Source organism: Lytechinus pictus, chromosome 8 (assembly GCF_037042905.1).
Source record: "Lytechinus pictus isolate F3 Inbred chromosome 8, Lp3.0, whole genome shotgun sequence".
Taxonomy (NCBI): domain Eukaryota; kingdom Metazoa; phylum Echinodermata; class Echinoidea; order Temnopleuroida; family Toxopneustidae; genus Lytechinus; species Lytechinus pictus.
This window is the reverse complement of record NC_087252.1, coordinates 19,361,082-19,380,425: the sequence shown is the minus strand read 5'-3', so window position 1 is coordinate 19,380,425 and position 19,344 is coordinate 19,361,082. Positions and strand designations below refer to the sequence as shown.

The following is a 19,344-nucleotide window of genomic DNA, read 5'->3' as shown; positions in this document are numbered from 1 at the left end:
GCCCCACCTTCCACACCTCGCGCAAATTGCATGGACTCTATACACACGTAGTGTTGGGGCAAAAAGGATATCCCACTGATTCCATTTTTTTCTGACTTATGATCTTATGATTTTCATTACAGATCGAGCATACTGATCTTAAACAAATAGGAGTAATGTCGAAATTTGTTAACAAATTATAATTTCCTCCTATAAAAAGCCTCTTAATTTACTATCTATTGTCCACGGCGGACGGCATTTGAATATTAATGAGTCAGAAAGAAGAGGATCGATGGTATTTGAATTCCAGTTCTTCGTGGCTTAGCCGTGAACCAGAATAGCCTGGTGGTTGAGTCGCTGCCCGGAAAGCAGTAGATGGCAGGTTCGAATCCCACTGATTCCAATTTTTTCTGACTTATGATCTTCTGATTTCCATTTACAGATCGAGCATACTGATCTTATGATTTTCATTACAGATCGAGCATACTGATCTTAAACAAATAGGAGTAATGCCGAAATTTGTTAACAAATTATAATTTCCTCCTATAAAAGCCTCTTAATTTACTAAAAAGCATATCCTTTATAAAACATTTTAATTTTGTTTTATCATCCCCGCAAATTTGACCTTAAGCACGTAGCTTTCCTAGTGAAATAGATACCCTTTTTTCATTATTTTTGTGTTTTTGACACCCTTAACACGTTCACACGTTACGTACGTAACGTGCCCTATCTTGAAAAAGACATCCTTTTTACGTGTTTTTTTTTGGTCGCGCATGGTATCCATTCGTCAATGTAAGTGGCCCCCCGGGGTTAGATTAAAAAATAAAACTCACTATTCCAATACTAATAGGCCCAGTGTGTGGAATTCACATGTATACAACGTCGCTGGTGCAAATGTCCTGAAATTAATCATCTTGAACTGTGGAGGCTCTTATAACCAGGCATAATGAATTATTATAATAGGCTTACCTGCTGCGGTGGTATATACAAGAATTTAATAGTGAAAACGATCTTTGACCTCGCAATTTCCTTCGGGGATCTCCTGCCAAGAGTCCGAGTAATTTATGTCGTTAAACAGCCAGCCATTTAATATAGTCGCAAAATATTTCATATGTCATTGGTAATCAGGGCCTACATATACTCCAGTTCCTACGTACCCCAACAAAAACAGAATAAAGAAGATCTGAAGAAAGCTACCTAGGCAACACCGAGTTCGCCATTAAACGGCGACAGGCTCATCCTGTTTGTATAATTTATGTTCAAGATCAGTGTACGTCCACTAACTGTACCGTGGACCCTAGGGTCAATATAATATAGCAGTTCACCAGGGTCTAATCAGAGAGCTAATAGCTCTTTGGTCTAATTTAGACGCACTAAGTATACCATGTATACAGGTCTCTAGAAACTGCATGCAGAAAAGACAACCGCGTGCATGGCCAGGATATAATTTTTGGTTACACTTCGTAATTCCGAAGGTTCGTAATTCCGAAGGTTCTTTATTCCGAAGGTTCGTAATTCCGAAACACGTAAATTGCCTATATACCTCGATGTTCGTTAATCCGAAAACGTAAAAGGGTTCGTTAATCCGAACATTTGTGGCGTTATTCCGAAGGTTCGTTAATCCGAAAACGAAATGAGGTTCGTTTTTCCGAAGGTTCGTTAATCCGAAAACGAAATAAGGTTCGTTGTTCCGAAGGTTCGTTAGTCCGAAAACGAAATAAGGTTCGTTAATCATTTCGTTTTCGGACTAACGAACCTTCGGAATTTATTACGAACCTCACTCAGACCTATTGTGTCTACTAGAGGATCTCCCACGTACGCACTGGCTCAGCATTTGACTTACATCTTACAGCCTCTTGTTGGTCAGGGCGTGCATCACGTGAGAAACTCTAAACATTTCGTTGAGCATATCTGTCAGATGAACGTCTCTAACAATGACCTCCTCATCAGCTTTGATGTTGAGTCATTGTTCACAAGTGTACCAGTTAAGGATGCTTGCGCCATCATCCTTGAGAGATTGAAATTTGACAGAACTCTCCCTGACAGGACACAGTTGTCTCCTCTAGAGATCCATGACCTGCTTGAGATGTGCCTCAATTCCACCTCTTTCAGATGGAGAGACACATTCTACAGGCAAACGGAAGGGGGTGCCATGGGGTCTCCCCTGTCCCCAGTGGTAGCCAACATGTTCATGGAACATTTCGAGGAGACGGCTCTCCAGTCAGCAACCCACAAACCCAAAGTGTGGCTTAGATATGTGGACGACACTTTTGTGGTTTGGCAACACGGTGCTGAGGAAACTAGCAATTTCCTACAGCACCTCAACTCTCAACACGAGTGTATCAAGTTCACCATGGAAATGGAGAATGAGGGATCTATCCCCTTTCTTGATACAAAGATTACGAGGACGGCACAGGGATCCCTATCCCATCAGGTTTATCGGAAACCTACTCACACTGATCGGTACTTGAACTATCGTTCATTCCACCACCCATCAGTGCTAAGATCCATCAACAAGACGTTAGTCAAACGAGCGCATGAGGTTAGTGACCAGATCCACCTGAGAGGTGAGCTTGAGCATATCAAACGTGTTTTGAAATGTAACAACTACCCCTCACATAAGATCTGCACTGAGCTTCCCCCCTCGCGGAACCCTCGTGCAGGACAACCCAAGGCGAGAGTCGTTCTTCCATATCTGGGAGCAGCCTCTCACAAAATTCAGAGGATTTTGAGAGAAGCCGACATTGAGGTTCGTCATAGTTCCTCAAATAAGCTTCAATCTGCCCTCACTACACATAAGGACAAGCGCAACTCCAAGGACGTACCTCCCTGGAGTTTACCGAATTCCTTGTGAATGCGGTAAGGTTTACATCGGAGAGACGGGTCGTTCCTTCAACACTCGGATTAAGGAACACAAGGCCCATGGTAGGAGAGACGAGAGGGAAAAATCTGCAATCATCGATCATGCCCATACGCATGATCACCGGATTCTTTGGGATGAGAGTAGACTGGTCACCCGTGTCCCTTACTCGTATCAACGGAGAGTCAGAGAAGCGTTGGAGATTGAGGAACATAACACTGTTCCTCAAGACAGCGGCCTCCAACTCAGCAATATCTGGCTTACCGTTCTAGACAAAGAGGCTAATTTGCCTAATTAGCCTACCCGGACGTTCCACACACGTGTGAGCACTGCAGTGTATGGGCGGAAGTGGTGACTTTTGTCATTCATGCTAATCCTAGCGGGAATGATAACTGACAGCAATTTCCGGTCGTCGCTGGTTTTGCGCGCCCAATTTGTGTGTTGTCACCCACGTCCGCATATGTGGATGTCATGTGACCTATCTAGCCAATCAGAGACATGTACCCTGCGAGATACCCTGCATACGGCACTTCGACAGAGTATATAAGGCCTGCTTTTACAAACTTGACTCAGTACAGATATAGATCAGAGCTAGCCAGAAGAGTAGCGAGCTCTCCGATCCGGTGACTGAGCTGCACTGATCTGCACTGATCTGAGCTTTATTTTCTGTGGATTTATATGATTTCGGAACTACTCTTTCAGCAAAAGCGAAAGTCTTATAGATTTTTATCCAACAAGTGTCATTATATTTGAAAACGAGACTCTGAGAAGCTTATGAACCAACTCTTTCGATTCGGACAGCGGATTGGTAAGCCTGTCAGCGAAATTCAAAAGCACATTTACAGTAAACTAACCAACATACTAACAAAACCCAATGCTAACAGTACTTCTAATAATATTCAAACTATCCAAAAAGGGATAATGGAAACGGAAGAAACAGATATTTCTTCGGGAGAAGATGCATATTATCAAGCCGCAATTGGTAATGTAATGATGACCCCGAGCAGTAATAGAAAACATGGTATATTCCAAGCTCATCTCAATAAATCAAATGATAGAGAGAGTTCTACAGAAGTTGAGAGTGAAATGGAGTGGCGAAAAGTGGAGAGAAAAAAGAGAAAAGCAAGTACAAGAACTATAAATGAAGACGACAAGAGAGTTAGGAAAGGAAGTTTCGAAAACAAAGAAGGGTCGAGTTCAAATCGTAAAAAGCAGAATATCAGACATGTCAGAAGTGAGAATAAATCTATGATAGTAGAAATAAGAGATGTAGGCGAGAATTCAAGCATAAGCAAAATAAGCCCAGCAAAACTCATTAAAGAAATCAACTCAAAGTATGGTGAGGTGAGTAAAATTATGAAAGAAAAGGGAGGCCTGAAAGTTACTTGTATTGATGAAACACAGATGAAAAAGATTTTAGAAATGACTGAATTAATTCACACCCCTGTCAAGGTTGCACAATATATACCCATTACTCAAATCCGTGGTGTTATTCATAAAGTAGATACACTAATCACGGAGGAAGAACTCAATGAACTCTTGAAAGAACAAGGTGTGACGTATGTAAAGAGATTCAATAAAAGAATAAACGGTGTATTATCACCAACCCCTTCTGTTCTTTTAGTATTCAAAGGACCAAATCTTCCACACCATGTCTCCTTTCTATACCAAAAATATGTAGTTGATGAGTTTGTCCCTACTGTAACAAGATGCCATAAATGCCAGCAATTTGGGCACATCCAGAAGAATTGTAAGGGTCATTTAAGATGTGTAAGATGTGGTGAGGCCCACACTTTTGAAATGTGCCCCAATAAAGATAGCCCAAAATGCTTGAGATGTAACCTTAATCATTCAGCGGCCTATCAAGGATGTACCTATTATAAGGAAGCAAAAAATATTCAAAATGTCAGCCTGCAAAATAATTTAACTTATGCTCAAGCAACAAAAATATACCATCAAGAAAAAAGAGAAGAAAATCACTCGAAAGATCGTGAATCATCAAACAAGAATATTATCAAACCCCCCAAAGGAAAGAAAATCCCAGATCAACCGAATATTTTGGAAGCTAAAGTAGATCAAATACCAACGGTAAAGAGGTCGACAATAAAAACGGCGACCATATCCACTCAAACAGAAACGGCGGAAAAGTCTGTACAGACAGATGCGCAAGAATTCACTTGTAAAGAGAATAATCATAGGCCTAATGAAGCAGAAGAGTCTGGACCTGTAATTCCCGCATCCACAGAAAATGCTAGAGTCGACTTTTTGGCATTCATCACTTTTATAGTTAACAACCTTGACAAAGAAACTTCTCATTCAAACAGAATTAGATTAGTGGTTGAGGCAGCCAAGCGATGCTTAGACATCAACGAGGTGTCTCCAGAGATGATCCACGATCGTCTTCAGTAATAAAGACAGCTCAAATACAATTAACGCTCGGCCTTTAAATATTTTACAATGGAATGCCCAAAGCATGAATGCTCACGGTCCAGACTTTTACAAAGAGCTAATAGAAAATGTAGAATTAAACTCCATCCCTGCCTTGATATGTTTACAAGAAACATGGTTCACTGATTTTAATATATTAGCAATTCCAGATTTCATCCCAGTAATAAAAAATAGAGGCCAAGGAGGAAGAGGAGGAATTGCAATATATGTGCATAAAACAGTTACTTTCAAAGAAGTCAATTTGCCTCAAATCAAGGAATATCAAAGAATTGACATTTTCACTTATGACAAGGTCATTTCATTAATCAATTATTATAATCCTTGTCAAAAGATAGAATTGCGAGATTTAGAAAATTTGATTGAAAATTGTTCAAAAAACATAATAATTACAGGTGATTTCAATTCACACAACCCTCTGTGGGGTAGCATAAAGCGAGATAGTAATGGGACATTAGTTGAAAACTTTATAACAAAACATGATTTAGTAGTGTTGAACGATGGGACGCCTACAAGAATGGACATCCATACAGGGACAAGGTCTTGCCTAGACTTAACAATTGCTTCGAAGGAAATCGCCAGCAAACTAAAATGGAACGTGCTAGGAAATTTCGGGAGCGATCACAATGTTATCAAGTGCTCACTGCACGAAATAGAATTTGTAGACGATAACATCAATCCTCATGAAAAGAATTGGTCCTTCAAGCACGTAAACTGGGAAATATATCGGGAAAGATTGAAGCATAAATTTAGTAAAATAAAGATATTACATTTTTCACATGATCTGAATATTCAAGATAAGTACAATTTGATTTTGCAGATTATTAACGAAGTGGCAGAAGAAACCCTTCGCAAAGCAGGCAGAAATCGAAAAGCAAAAAACCCAGTACCTTGGTGGACACTAGAATACCAAGAAGCAATCAAAGAAAGAAATAAATATAGAAATCGATTAAATAGACATTTTAGAAAGGATGACTTGGAAATGTACAGGAAAAAGAAAGCATATGCTCAAAAAATAAAGAGACGAACACAAAAGGAATACTGGTTAAACTACTGTCAGTCTTTGAGGAGAACATCCAACTTAGGCAAAGTATGGGATATGGTGAAAGGACTACGAAATGGTTCTGTCTCCAAACATATATTTCCCAATTTATTAACAGGAAACAATACACCAATAGCTAATGCTCAAGAAAAGGCAGAATTGATTGCTAAGGCTTTTAAAACGATCGACAATCGATTAGACAATGACGAGATTATTAGAAGAAATTCATTTGAAAATTTGATACGAAATACGATCGAAGAAAGCTACTCCTCTGAAACACCTCTTAATGATGAATTCACATATAATGAATTAACAAGCGCTGTTAAGGATATGAAAAATTCTGCAGCAGGTACAGATGGTATCAAGTCAATTATGATACAACACCTACCAAAAATAGCTCTTCAGTTCATATTAGTTTTAATAAACAGTATTTGGAATTCCTCAATTCTACCCACAGATTGGCATTATTCTACCCAGATCCCTGTACTTAAACCAGGTAAAGATCCAACGAACCCTTCTTCATATCGACCCATTTCCTTGACATCAACTCTCTCCAAACTGATGGAAAGAATGGTTAAAAATAGACTCGTATGGTTCATGGAGCGATGCAGTATCCTGACACCAACACAGGCTGGATTTAGAAAAAATAGAAGTTCTTTAGATCAGCTCCTTAGATTAGAAACAGATATACAGAAAGGATTAGCTAACAAAGAGTATGTTCTAGTTATTTTCATTGACCTTGAAAAAGCATATGACCTTTTATGGAGAAAGGGAATAGTATTTAAATGTCATCAAGCTGGTATAAAAGGAAAAATGTTACAGTGGATTAATTCATTTTTACAAGATCGATATTGCAAGGTAAAAGTTGATGGTCAGTTATCTTCACAGTTTGTTCTGGAAAATGGAACGCCCCAAGGTAGTGTGATTAGTCCAATTTTGTTCAATTTAATGTTGAATGATCTAAAACTGAAAGAAAAATCTGTAAAAATCTCTATGTATGCCGATGATATTGCCATATGGTGTTCAGGCAGAAATCTTGACTTTCTACAAAAGAAAATTAAGAAAGCTTTAAAAGAGATTGAACAATGGTGCTCAACCTGGAGTATGATTATATCTCCTCAAAAGTCTGCTGTTATGATTTTTACCAATAGGCAGCAAATAGAGGTAAATATTGAGATTAAAGATAAATCTATACCACAATACAAAGAATATAAGTTTCTGGGCATTTGGTTTGATGTGAAACTCACCTGGAAAAAGCACATAGATTATATAAAACTCAAATGTTCAAAAAGAATCAATTTGTTACGGTGTATAGCAGGAACGAGTTGGGGAAATAATAAAACGATTCTTTATATTATATACAAAGGTCTTATTAGATCCATATTAGACTACGGATGTGAGTTATACGATTCGGCTAGCCTTTCACTAAAACAAGAATTAGATTCAGTCCAATATAAGTCACTGAAAATAATAACTGGTGCAGTATATAACCCTGCCCTTGAAGCACTGCAGGTTGAATGTGGTGAACGACCTTTACAACTAAGAAGAGAACTGTATGTTGATAAATACATGTTTTATCTTTTAACAAATAGAGATACTCATCATCCTACTTTAGAAATTATTGAACCTTCCTGGTATATTGATCAATTTACTTGGAAAGTAGGTCATGGACCCTTTGTAGTTAGAGCATGTAAGCCAAATGAAGAAATCCAAATTGAACAACTAAGCCAAAGAATATTACGAGAACCTTTTTGGTCATATGAAATACCAAATATATCTTACTATATCCATAATGTTATCAACAAACAACGTAACTTAGTACAAGATATGAAAAACTGTGTCTTAGAAAGGACACATACAAGATGGAAAGGTTACTTAAAGATCTACACTGATGGATCAAAACAAGAAGACAAGAGAACCGGCTCTGCTTTTTATATACCAGAACTGGACATTAAAAAATACTATAGATTAAATTCTGTAAGTATAATGAGAGCCGAATTAACAGCAATTGTAATGGCACTTGATTGGCTAGGAGATAACAAAGGAATGTCCATCATAATTTTTACAGATTCATTGTCAGCTCTTCAAGCACTCGAAAGCAATCGAATTCAAAACAATCTTATTGTTGATATCTTATATAAAATCAAAGTTTTACAATCATCAGATATTTATGTCAACTTTGAATGGATACCATCCCATTGCGGTATTCACGGGAACGAAGTGGCAGACCAATTAGCAAAAAAAGGAGCATCAAAAGAAGAAGTTGAATTACACATTCCATATATCAAAGAGGAATGGAAAAACCACATGTCTTTGATTTATAAAGAAATCTGGCAGGCTCAATGGGCATCCTCATCTAAAGGAAGACATTTATTTAGCATCCAACCCAACGTGGCAGAAACAATTAGTTATCAAGGTCTCATTCGATTTGAAGAGACTATGATTCACCGGCTAAGACTTGGAAAATGTAAATTGAATTATTATCAGTATAAATGTAATCAACATGAAAATGGTCTATGTTCACATTGTCAGGTTCCTGAGACAATAGAACATTTTTTACTACATTGTAATAAATATGAAAGAGAAAGAAGAACTATGCAAAGAAGCCTGAAATTAAATACGCCAATATCAGACCTAGCAACATTATTGGGAAGAAATGCAGATTATAAAGTAATCCTGAATTATGTGAAAAAAACAAAGAGATTCGAATAAGAATATTCCACTGATCTCTCTCCATCTCTCCCTCTCGCTTCCTTTTGTTCTGAGGATTATATTTAGTGATGTTAATTCTTATAGACTACTAAAATTGTGTTTCGACATAGCTTCTTATAAAAGTTTGCATACTATGAAGTACAAAAATGCACAATTTAATGGTGGAGGTAACTAATCTTAATTATATTGCACCTCGCTGTATGACAGGTCAGACTAGTCTAACGCCGGCCGAGGACATTGAAGCGGGAATTAAGCAACATGGAAACGACCTGGCGCAGATAATCTACCAGATTGAAGAGCGCCAACTAAACTCCAACACCAACCAACTTGATTTTAGCGCCACGTTTCTGCGACGAGAAAAGGGTCTCGGAAAGGGTGGTGCCAAGCGTCATCGCAAGGTTCTCCGAGACAACATCCAAGGTATCATTGGATCTGAGCTTTATTTTCTGTGGATTTATATGATTTCGGAACTACTCTTTCAGCAAAAGCGAAAGTCTTATAGATTTTTATCCAACAAGTGTCATTATATTTGAAAACGAGACTCTGAGAAGCTTATGAACCAACTCTTTCGATTCGGACAGCGGATTGGTAAGCCTGTCAGCGAAATTCAAAAGCACATTTACAGTAAACTAACCAACATACTAACAAAACCCAATGCTAACAGTACTTCTAATAATATTCAAACTATCCAAAAAGGGATAATGGAAACGGAAGAAACAGATATTTCTTCGGGAGAAGATGCATATTATCAAGCCGCAATTGGTAATGTAATGATGACCCCGAGCAGTAATAGAAAACACGGTATATTCCAAGCTCATCTCAATAAATCAAATGATAGAGAGAGTTCTACAGAAGTTGAGAGTGAAATGGAGTGGCGAAAAGTGGAGAGAAAAAAGAGAAAAGCAAGTACAAGAACTATAAATGAAGACGACAAGAGAGTTAGGAAAGGAAGTTTCGAAAACAAAGAAGGGTCGAGTTCAAATCGTAAAAAGCAGAATATCAGACATGTCAGAAGTGAGAATAAATCTATGATAGTAGAAATAAGAGATGTAGGCGAGAATTCAAGCATAAGCAAAATAAGCCCAGCAAAACTCATTAAAGAAATCAACTCAAAGTATGGTGAGGTGAGTAAAATTATGAAAGAAAAGGGAGGCCTGAAAGTTACTTGTATTGATGAAACACAGATGAAAAAGATTTTAGAAATGACTGAATTAATTCACACCCCTGTCAAGGTTGCACAATATATACCCATTACTCAAATCCGTGGTGTTATTCATAAAGTAGATACACTAATCACGGAGGAAGAACTCAATGAACTCTTGAAAGAACAAGGTGTGACGTATGTAAAGAGATTCAATAAAAGAATAAACGGTGAATTATCACCAACCCCTTCTGTTCTTTTAGTATTCAAAGGACCAAATCTTCCACACCATGTCTCCTTTCTATACCAAAAATATGTAGTTGATGAGTTTGTCCCTACTGTAACAAGATGCCATAAATGCCAGCAATTTGGGCACATCCAAAAGAATTGTAAGGGTCATTTAAGATGTGTAAGATGTGGTGAGACCCACACTTTTGAAATGTGCCCCAATAAAGATAGCCCAAAATGCTTGAGATGTAACCTTAATCATTCAGCGGCCTATCAAGGATGTACCTATTATAAGGAAGCAAAAAATATTCAAAATGTCAGCCTGCAAAATAATTTAACTTATGCTCAAGCAACAAAAATATACCATCAAGAAAAAAAAGAAGAAAATCACTCGAAAGATCGTGAATCATCAAACAAGAATATTATCAAACCCCCCAAAGGAAAGAAAATCCCAGATCAACCGAATATTTTGGAAGCTAAAGTAGATCAAATACCAACGGTAAAGAGGTCGACAATAAAAACGGCGACCATATCCACTCAAACAGAAACGGCGGAAAAGTCTGTACAGACAGATGCGCAAGAATTCACTTGTAAAGAGAATAATCGTAGGCCTAATGAAGCAGAAGAGTCTGGACCTGTAATTCCCGCATCCACAGAAAATGCTAGAGTCGACTTTTTGGCATTCATCACTTTTATAGTTAACAACCTTGACAAAGAAACTTCTCATTCAAACAGAATTAGATTAGTGGTTGAGGCAGCCAAGCGATGCTTAGACATCAACGAGGTGTCTCCAGAGATGATCCACGATCGTCTTTAGTAATAAAGACAGCTCAAATACAATTAACGCTCGGCCTTTAAATATTTTACAATGGAATGCCCAAAGCATGAATGCTCACGGTCCAGACTTTTACAAAGAGCTAATAGAAAATGTAGAATTAAACTCCATCCCTGCCTTGATATGTTTACAAGAAACATGGTTCACTGATTTTAATATATTAGCAATTCCAGATTTCATCCCAGTAATAAAAAATAGAGGCCAAGGAGGAAGAGGAGGAATTGCAATATATGTGCATAAAACAGTTACTTTCAAAGAAGTCAATTTGCCTCAAATCAAGGAATATCAAAGAATTGACATTTTCACTTATGACAAGGTCATTTCATTAATCAATTATTATAATCCTTGTCAAAAGATAGAATTGCGAGATTTAGAAAATTTGATTGAAAATTGTTCAAAAAACATAATAATTACAGGTGATTTCAATTCACACAACCCTCTGTGGGGTAGCATAAAGCGAGATAGTAATGGGACATTAGTTGAAAACTTTATAACAAAACATGATTTAGTAGTGTTGAACGATGGGACGCCTACAAGAATGGACATCCATACAGGGACAAGGTCTTGCCTAGACTTAACAATTGCTTCGAAGGAAATCGCCAGCAAACTAAAATGGAACGTGCTAGGAAATTTCGGGAGCGATCACAATGTTATCAAGTGCTCACTGCACGAAATAGAATTTGTAGATGATAACATCAATCCTCATGAAAAGAATTGGTCCTTCAAGCACGTAAACTGGGAAATATATCGGGAAAGATTGAAGCATAAATTTAGTAAAATAAAGATATTACATTTTTCACATGATCTGAATATTCAAGATAAGTACAATTTGATTTTGCAGATTATTAACGAAGTGGCAGAAGAAACCCTTCGCAAAGCAGGCAGAAATCGAAAAGCAAAAAAACCCAGTACCTTGGTGGACACTAGAATACCAAGAAGCAATCAAAGAAAGAAATAAATATAGAAATCGATTAAATAGACATTTTAGAAAGGATGACTTGGAAATGTACAGGAAAAAGAAAGCATATGCTCAAAAAATAAAGAGACGAACACAAAAGGAATACTGGTTAAACTACTGTCAGTCTTTGAGGAGAACATCCAACTTAGGCAAAGTATGGGATATGGTGAAAGGACTACGAAATGGTTCTGTCTCCAAACATATATTTCCCAATTTATTAACAGGAAACAATACACCAATAGCTAATGCTCAAGAAAAGGCAGAATTGATTGCTAAGGCTTTTAAAACGATCGACAATCGATTAGACAATGACGAGATTATTAGAAGAAATTCATTTGAAAATTTGATACGAAATACGATCGAAGAAAGCTACTCCTCTGAAACACCTCTTAATGATGAATTCACATATAATGAATTAACAAGCGCTGTTAAGGATATGAAAAATTCTGCAGCAGGTACAGATGGTATCAAGTCAATTATGATACAACACCTACCAAAAATAGCTCTTCAGTTCATATTAGTTTTAATAAACAGTATTTGGAATTCCTCAATTCTACCCACAGATTGGCATTATTCTACCCAGATCCCTGTACTTAAACCAGGTAAAGATCCAACGAACCCTTCTTCATATCGACCCATTTCCTTGACATCAACTCTCTCCAAACTGATGGAAAGAATGGTTAAAAATAGACTCGTATGGTTCATGGAGCGATGCAGTATCCTGACACCAACACAGGCTGGATTTAGAAAAAATAGAAGTTCTTTAGATCAGCTCCTTAGATTAGAAACAGATATACAGAAAGGATTAGCTAACAAAGAGTATGTTCTAGTTATTTTCATTGACCTTGAAAAAGCATATGACCTTTTATGGAGAAAGGGAATAGTATTTAAATGTCATCAAGCTGGTATAAAAGGAAAAATGTTACAGTGGATTAATTCATTTTTACAAGATCGATATTGCAAGGTAAAAGTTGATGGTCAGTTATCTTCACAGTTTGTTCTGGAAAATGGAACGCCCCAAGGTAGTGTGATTAGTCCAATTTTGTTCAATTTAATGTTGAATGATCTAAAACTGAAAGAAAAATCTGTAAAAAATCTCTATGTATGCCGATGATATTGCCATATGGTGTTCAGGCAGAAATCTTGACTTTCTACAAAAGAAAATTAAGAAAGCTTTAAAAGAGATTGAACAATGGTGCTCAACCTGGAGTATGATTATATCTCCTCAAAAGTCTGCTGTTATGATTTTTACCAATAGGCAGCAAATAGAGGTAAATATTGAGATTAAAGATAAATCTATACCACAATACAAAGAATATAAGTTTCTGGGCATTTGGTTTGATGTGAAACTCACCTGGAAAAAGCACATAGATTATATAAAACTCAAATGTTCAAAAAGAATCAATTTGTTACGGTGTATAGCAGGAACGAGTTGGGGAAATAATAAAACGATTCTTTATATTATATACAAAGGTCTTATTAGATCCATATTAGACTACGGATGTGAGTTATACGATTCGGCTAGCCTTTCACTAAAACAAGAATTAGATTCAGTCCAATATCAGTCACTGAAAATAATAACTGGTGCAGTATATAACCCTGCCCTTGAAGCACTGCAGGTTGAATGTGGTGAACGACCTTTACAACTAAGAAGAGAACTGTATGTTGATAAATACATGTTTTATCTTTTAACAAATAGAGATACTCATCATCCTACTTTAGAAATTATTGAACCTTCCTGGTATATTGATCAATTTACTTGGAAAGTAGGTCATGGACCCTTTGTAGTTAGAGCATGTAAGCCAAATGAAGAAATCCAAATTGAACAACTAAGCCAAAGAATATTACGAGAACCTTTTTGGTCATATGAAATACCAAATATATCTTACTATATCCATAATGTTATCAACAAACAACGTAACTTAGTACAAGATATGAAAAACTGTGTCTTAGAAAGGACACATACAAGATGGAAAGGTTACTTAAAGATCTACACTGATGGATCAAAACAAGAAGACAAGAGAACCGGCTCTGCTTTTTATATACCAGAACTGGACATTAAAAAATACTATAGATTAAATTCTGTAAGTATAATGAGAGCCGAATTAACAGCAATTGTAATGGCACTTGATTGGCTAGGAGATAACAAAGGAATGTCCATCATAATTTTTACAGATTCATTGTCAGCTCTTCAAGCACTCGAAAGCAATCGAATTCAAAACAATCTTATTGTTGATATCTTATATAAAATCAAAGTTTTACAATCATCAGATATTTATGTCAACTTTGAATGGATACCATCCCATTGCGGTATTCACGGGAACGAAGTGGCAGACCAATTAGCAAAAAAAGGAGCATCAAAAGAAGAAGTTGAATTACACATTCCATATATCAAAGAGGAATGGAAAAACCACATGTCTTTGATTTATAAAGAAATCTGGCAGGCTCAATGGGCATCCTCATCTAAAGGAAGACATTTATTTAGCATCCAACCCAACGTGGCAGAAACAATTAGTTATCAAGGTCTCATTCGATTTGAAGAGACTATGATTCACCGGCTAAGACTTGGAAAATGTAAATTGAATTATTATCAGTATAAATGTAATCAACATGAAAATGGTCTATGTTCACATTGTCAGGTTCCTGAGACAATAGAACATTTTTTACTACATTGTAATAAATATGAAAGAGAAAGAAGAACTATGCAAAGAAGCCTGAAATTAAATACGCCAATATCAGACCTAGCAACATTATTGGGAAGAAATGCAGATTATAAAGTAATCCTGAATTATGTGAAAAAAACAAAGAGATTCGAATAAGAATATTCCACTGATCTCTCTCCATCTCTCCCTCTCGCTTCCTTTTGTTCTGAGGATTATATTTAGTGATGTTAATTCTTATAGACTACTAAAATTGTGTTTCGACATAGCTTCTTATAAAAGTTTGCATACTATGAAGTACAAAAATGCACAATTTAATGGTGGAGGTAACTAATCTTAATTATATTGCACCTCGCTATATGACAGGTCAGACTAGTCTAACGCCGGCCGAGGACATTGAAGCGGGAATTAAGCAACATGGAAACGACCTGGCGCAGATAATCTACCAGATTGAAGAGCGCCAACTAAACTCCAACACCAACCAACCTTTGCTCATTCTCCTGAGGACGACAAGAACACACTTGTCGAAACGTCGAGATTGGGTGGTCCTTTTCAGGACCAACATATGCCCAAGAAAGAATACATGGTGTACCGTGAAACCTACTACACTGAACCTCATTTTGTTTTCGGACTAATGTACCTTCGGAATTACGAACCTTCGGAATAAGGAACCTTCGGAATATCCGAACCTTCGGAATAACGAAGCTTCGGAATTACGAATGTATGCGTAATTTTTGAGGGGCGGTAACGGCACGCAAAGCGTGCCAACAATTAGACAGCACGCTCCCTAGGGGGAAGGGATGACTTTTTGATATCTCATCACATTTAAATCAAAAGACAGATATTTCTTGCGTCTATACCCTTATCAACTCGAACTCAATTGACTTGCTGTGATTATAAAAACTTGTTTTCGAAAGAAATATGAGCTCCCCAAAATGGGAAAAGATTGAGGAATTTGAAATAATTCCTCTTACCGCGCGAAACGCGGAAGATAAAACCTTTTATAAAAATTGAGAACAGAAGTGGTATGAAATTCCCAGCTTGGTCACATCAGATCTGATTGCAAAAACTTTAGCCAAATTAAATTTCTTTAACTCGCAAAACAGAGTAGAAGACAGGAATATATGCAGGGATGAAATATTCCTTCCCGCGAATATGGCGTTCAAGCTCAAGTAGTAGTAGGTCCATGATGATATTAATCTAGAAGCAGCCACCCTTATTAAACAAAATCTTACTTCCCATATAACTCTGGTGGATGAGACAGCCATTAATGAAGCAATGATTTCTATTAATAATTAGATTCAGCCAAAATTACGAAATGCTATACCCATCTACTAATAATAAGCCCAGAAAAACAAAGCAGTTTTTATGAAACCATGGTACAACCACAGCTGCTATAGATTGAGAAACAGGTATCGAAATGTAAACAAAAATCCTTTAAAAAAAACAGACTGACTACAATAGGCAAAACATGATTCAATGTGGGAAAAGGTATAAAATTATAAGTATCTCAATAACAAACTATACGAACTTTGAGACCTACTAAACCGAGGGATTTTTGGAAAATTCTCCAAAGCAATAGTGTAAATAAAAATATAAAGATAGAGGCTAATTTTGCTGATCTATAGTTGACCACTTTGAGGATTTAAATCAATCTTACGATAACTTCCCCTCTCCTACAATCCAACATTTTGATAATCCGGCCATCAATGATGAATTTACTCTAAAAAATGAAAAGGATCAAAGATTATAATAGATGGAACTATAAATGAGTTCTTAACAGATACTTCGGCGGTTATTATTCCAATCCTTACTAGGTTATTCAACATTGTAATCAATAGTGGTAAAGTTCCTGATGTTTGGGGTATTGGTGTTATAACTCCTATCTTTAAAAAATAATGGTCCTGTTAAAAATACTGGAAAATTATCGAGGGGTCTCGATCCTTAGCTGCATTGGCAAACTGTTTACTTTACTTCTAAATGAGAGATTAACAAAATATATTGACGTTGGTATCTTAGGGGAGAATCAAGCAGGATTCATGCACAAATACTCAACCATTGACCATATATTCTGTTTAAAATGCATTGTTGATATTTATACAAGATTCCTAAATAAGAAACTTTTTGGTGTTTTTATTGACTAGTAATGACATTAATGGTAAAATTCTTTCTGATGTTTCGAAAGTATCCAAGTGGTTTATATCTGAAATATTCCCCATACAGGTGATAATTTGTCGTCTCTCCTCTTCTTTCTTTATCTAAAGGATCTTGAAACTGAGCTTAGTAGAAAATATAAAGGCACCTCGAACCTCTCGGACCTGATTGAGAATAAAATAGTTCATACTGTTATTCAAGGAGACTGTATAAGTTCTTCAAAAATTAATGTCAAAATTGTAAATCCGAGTATAGGCGGATTGGAAATAAAAAACACAGCACAGAGTACAGCTTTGTCGCAAAGCTGAAACAGGAGAAATACTAATTTTGAACATTAAAATCTATCCAATATTTTTATTCACGAAATGAATTCACAGCGAAAGGCTGAACTACATGAATGTGTACAGAGTAAAAAATCAGTAGGCCTAGGCCTAAACAAACAAGTAATACAAATGCCTAATATCCATTAAGTTAGGCATGGATATACAGAGAAGGTAAATTAAAGGGAATAAATTGAAAGAGGGAACATGTCTTTCGTCCAAAGGATATCTTAATAAAACATTAATTCGGGATTTGATAAGTTTGTTAACAAAGTAAGGAAATGTTGAATTTGTCCGAAAAGTGGCATTTTTTTTATTAGACAAAGCTTTCATTTCCCAATCTTTAAAAAGTAATATCACTGTATTCGGAGGAGAATTCATGAGTTAAAAGCACACTGTTAAGTGTTTTACTGCAGTCGTCAATTTAAAGAGAGTAGGTACATATCAATTATTTAACATGTTTAAAGTATAGATACAGAACCCAAATAGAAATTGGTGTATAGTTCTACAGTTAGGGTGAAGCCACAACAACCTTAAAAACAGTCAAAACGTTCCTCATAAATAATAGCAAGTGGAAAATGTAATGCAAATGAGTCAAGCATTGTCATGTGGGGCTAGTCTTGTTAAATGTTAAATGAAGTATTAAAATCCTTGCACCAGTCAAGTGCATAAGCTTTGATGAAGAAAAAACAATGCTGCAATTGTATGTGTTACAATTGTCCCACAGGCATGTTACAATAACCCCATGTTGTGGGGCAATTGTAACACTTGACCTCTTATTTTCAAATGATAGTAGCTTCTAAATTAAAGGGGAATCCAACCCAAATAAAAACTTGTTTTTATGAGAAAAAGAAAAATCAGACAAGTTGATAAGTGAAAGTTTGAACGGTATTGGACAAACAACAAGAAAGTTATGAATTTTTAAAAGTTGTAGATATTGGTAATCACTATACTCATGGCGACTTCAAATTGGCCGCATATGGGATGTCATAGTGATGTAAGGCAAGGACTACTCTTCCATGTGCTCCAATACATATTATGGCTAAAATGTCATTTTTCCCCAAAGTTTTATTTCAAATTATATTTTTCTTTCATGAGGACATTAAACAAAATACTACCTGGGTTATATTTAGATTACTGCCCCAGGGGAATGGGTACTTAGGAGAAAACCACAAATCCCTGATAATAAAGTACATGGCCTATGGAAAAGTTGTCCTTGCCCCTTGTCATAATTTACTTACCCAGTTGCCAATTTGAAATCTACATACTATTAGTGATCTCAATTTTAAAGCAGCTATAACTTTCTTATTGCTTGTCCGATTTCTTTCAAACTTTCACCATCCTGTTTAATTTATTTTTCTCCTTCCCAACACAATATTTTATGGCAAAGGTTGGATTCCCCTTTAATTGTTTAACTTAATCCAAACCTATTCGTGGTGTCAAGCCAAGATATGCATCTTCGTTTTATTTAGGTTTTTTAGCAGGCATTTAGCTTTAATAAGGTGTATGTGTGGGAGTATATATATATATATATATATAATATATATATATATATATATATATATATATATATATATATATATATATATAACGCGCTTTTGGGTAAAAGATCATTAATGACGTAAGTTACGTAATAATAAAAGAGTATGATTTAAGTTTCGTAACTCTTATTATTACGAAATCTTTTTATTGTTACGAAACTGAAATCTCACTATATATATATATATATATATATAAATACATATGTTTTGTTTATTTCTTTATTTTATCTTATCTTTTATTCATAAAATGTAAAGGAGGCCTTCACCCTACAAGCTCTGCTTTTTAATTGGTCTCCTTCCCTTTCGATTTCATGGTATTATTGTATTATAAAAAATGATTTAGATGTTATATTTTGTAAATATGTATATTGAACTATCAGTGTAAATGTAAAAAGACTGAAAGAGAAAATAAATGAATTGAATTGAATTTAGTAAATTTTGTTACAATTGTCCCCGCGGTCCCTTTACA

At 36.1% G+C, this 19,344-nt stretch overlaps 2 protein-coding genes across 4 annotated transcripts; both read left to right on the top strand.

The window, feature by feature from the left end:
* The first annotated feature begins 1,897 nt into the window (after positions 1 to 1,897).
* LOC135155241 (uncharacterized) lies at positions 1,898 to 2,833 on the top strand. The gene has a single exon (XM_064104150.1). The coding sequence runs from the start codon at positions 1,898 to 1,900 to the stop codon at positions 2,831 to 2,833; it is 936 nt and encodes a 311-aa protein (XP_063960220.1).
* Positions 2,834 to 3,410: 577 nt separating this feature from the next.
* Positions 3,411 to 18,842, top strand: LOC135155094 (uncharacterized). 3 transcript variants are annotated; one of them, XR_010294440.1, is made up of 3 exons: positions 3,411 to 3,647; positions 9,246 to 9,626; positions 15,227 to 18,842. XR_010294440.1 is itself a non-coding variant. In XM_064103721.1 (3 exons), the coding sequence occupies exons 1-3, from the start codon at positions 3,614 to 3,616 to the stop codon at positions 15,493 to 15,495; spliced, it is 516 nt and encodes a 171-aa protein (XP_063959791.1). In that variant the 5' UTR covers positions 3,411 to 3,613; the 3' UTR covers positions 15,496 to 18,842. The 3 variants fall into 3 exon arrangements, 2 of the variants coding, with proteins under 2 accessions (XP_063959791.1, XP_063959790.1); XM_064103721.1 differs by having other exon boundaries at positions 9,246 to 9,458; XM_064103720.1 differs by having other exon boundaries at positions 9,246 to 18,842.
* The last annotated feature ends 502 nt before the right edge of the window (positions 18,843 to 19,344 follow it).

Bases quoted from the DNA above. Each gene is read 5' to 3' on its own strand.
- LOC135155241 (XM_064104150.1), top strand. From the start codon at position 1,898: ATGAACGTCTCTAACAATGACCTCCTCATCAGCTTTGATGTTGAGTCA.
- LOC135155094 (XM_064103720.1), top strand. From the start codon at position 9,593: ATGAACCAACTCTTTCGATTCGGACAGCGGATTGGTAAGCCTGTCAGC.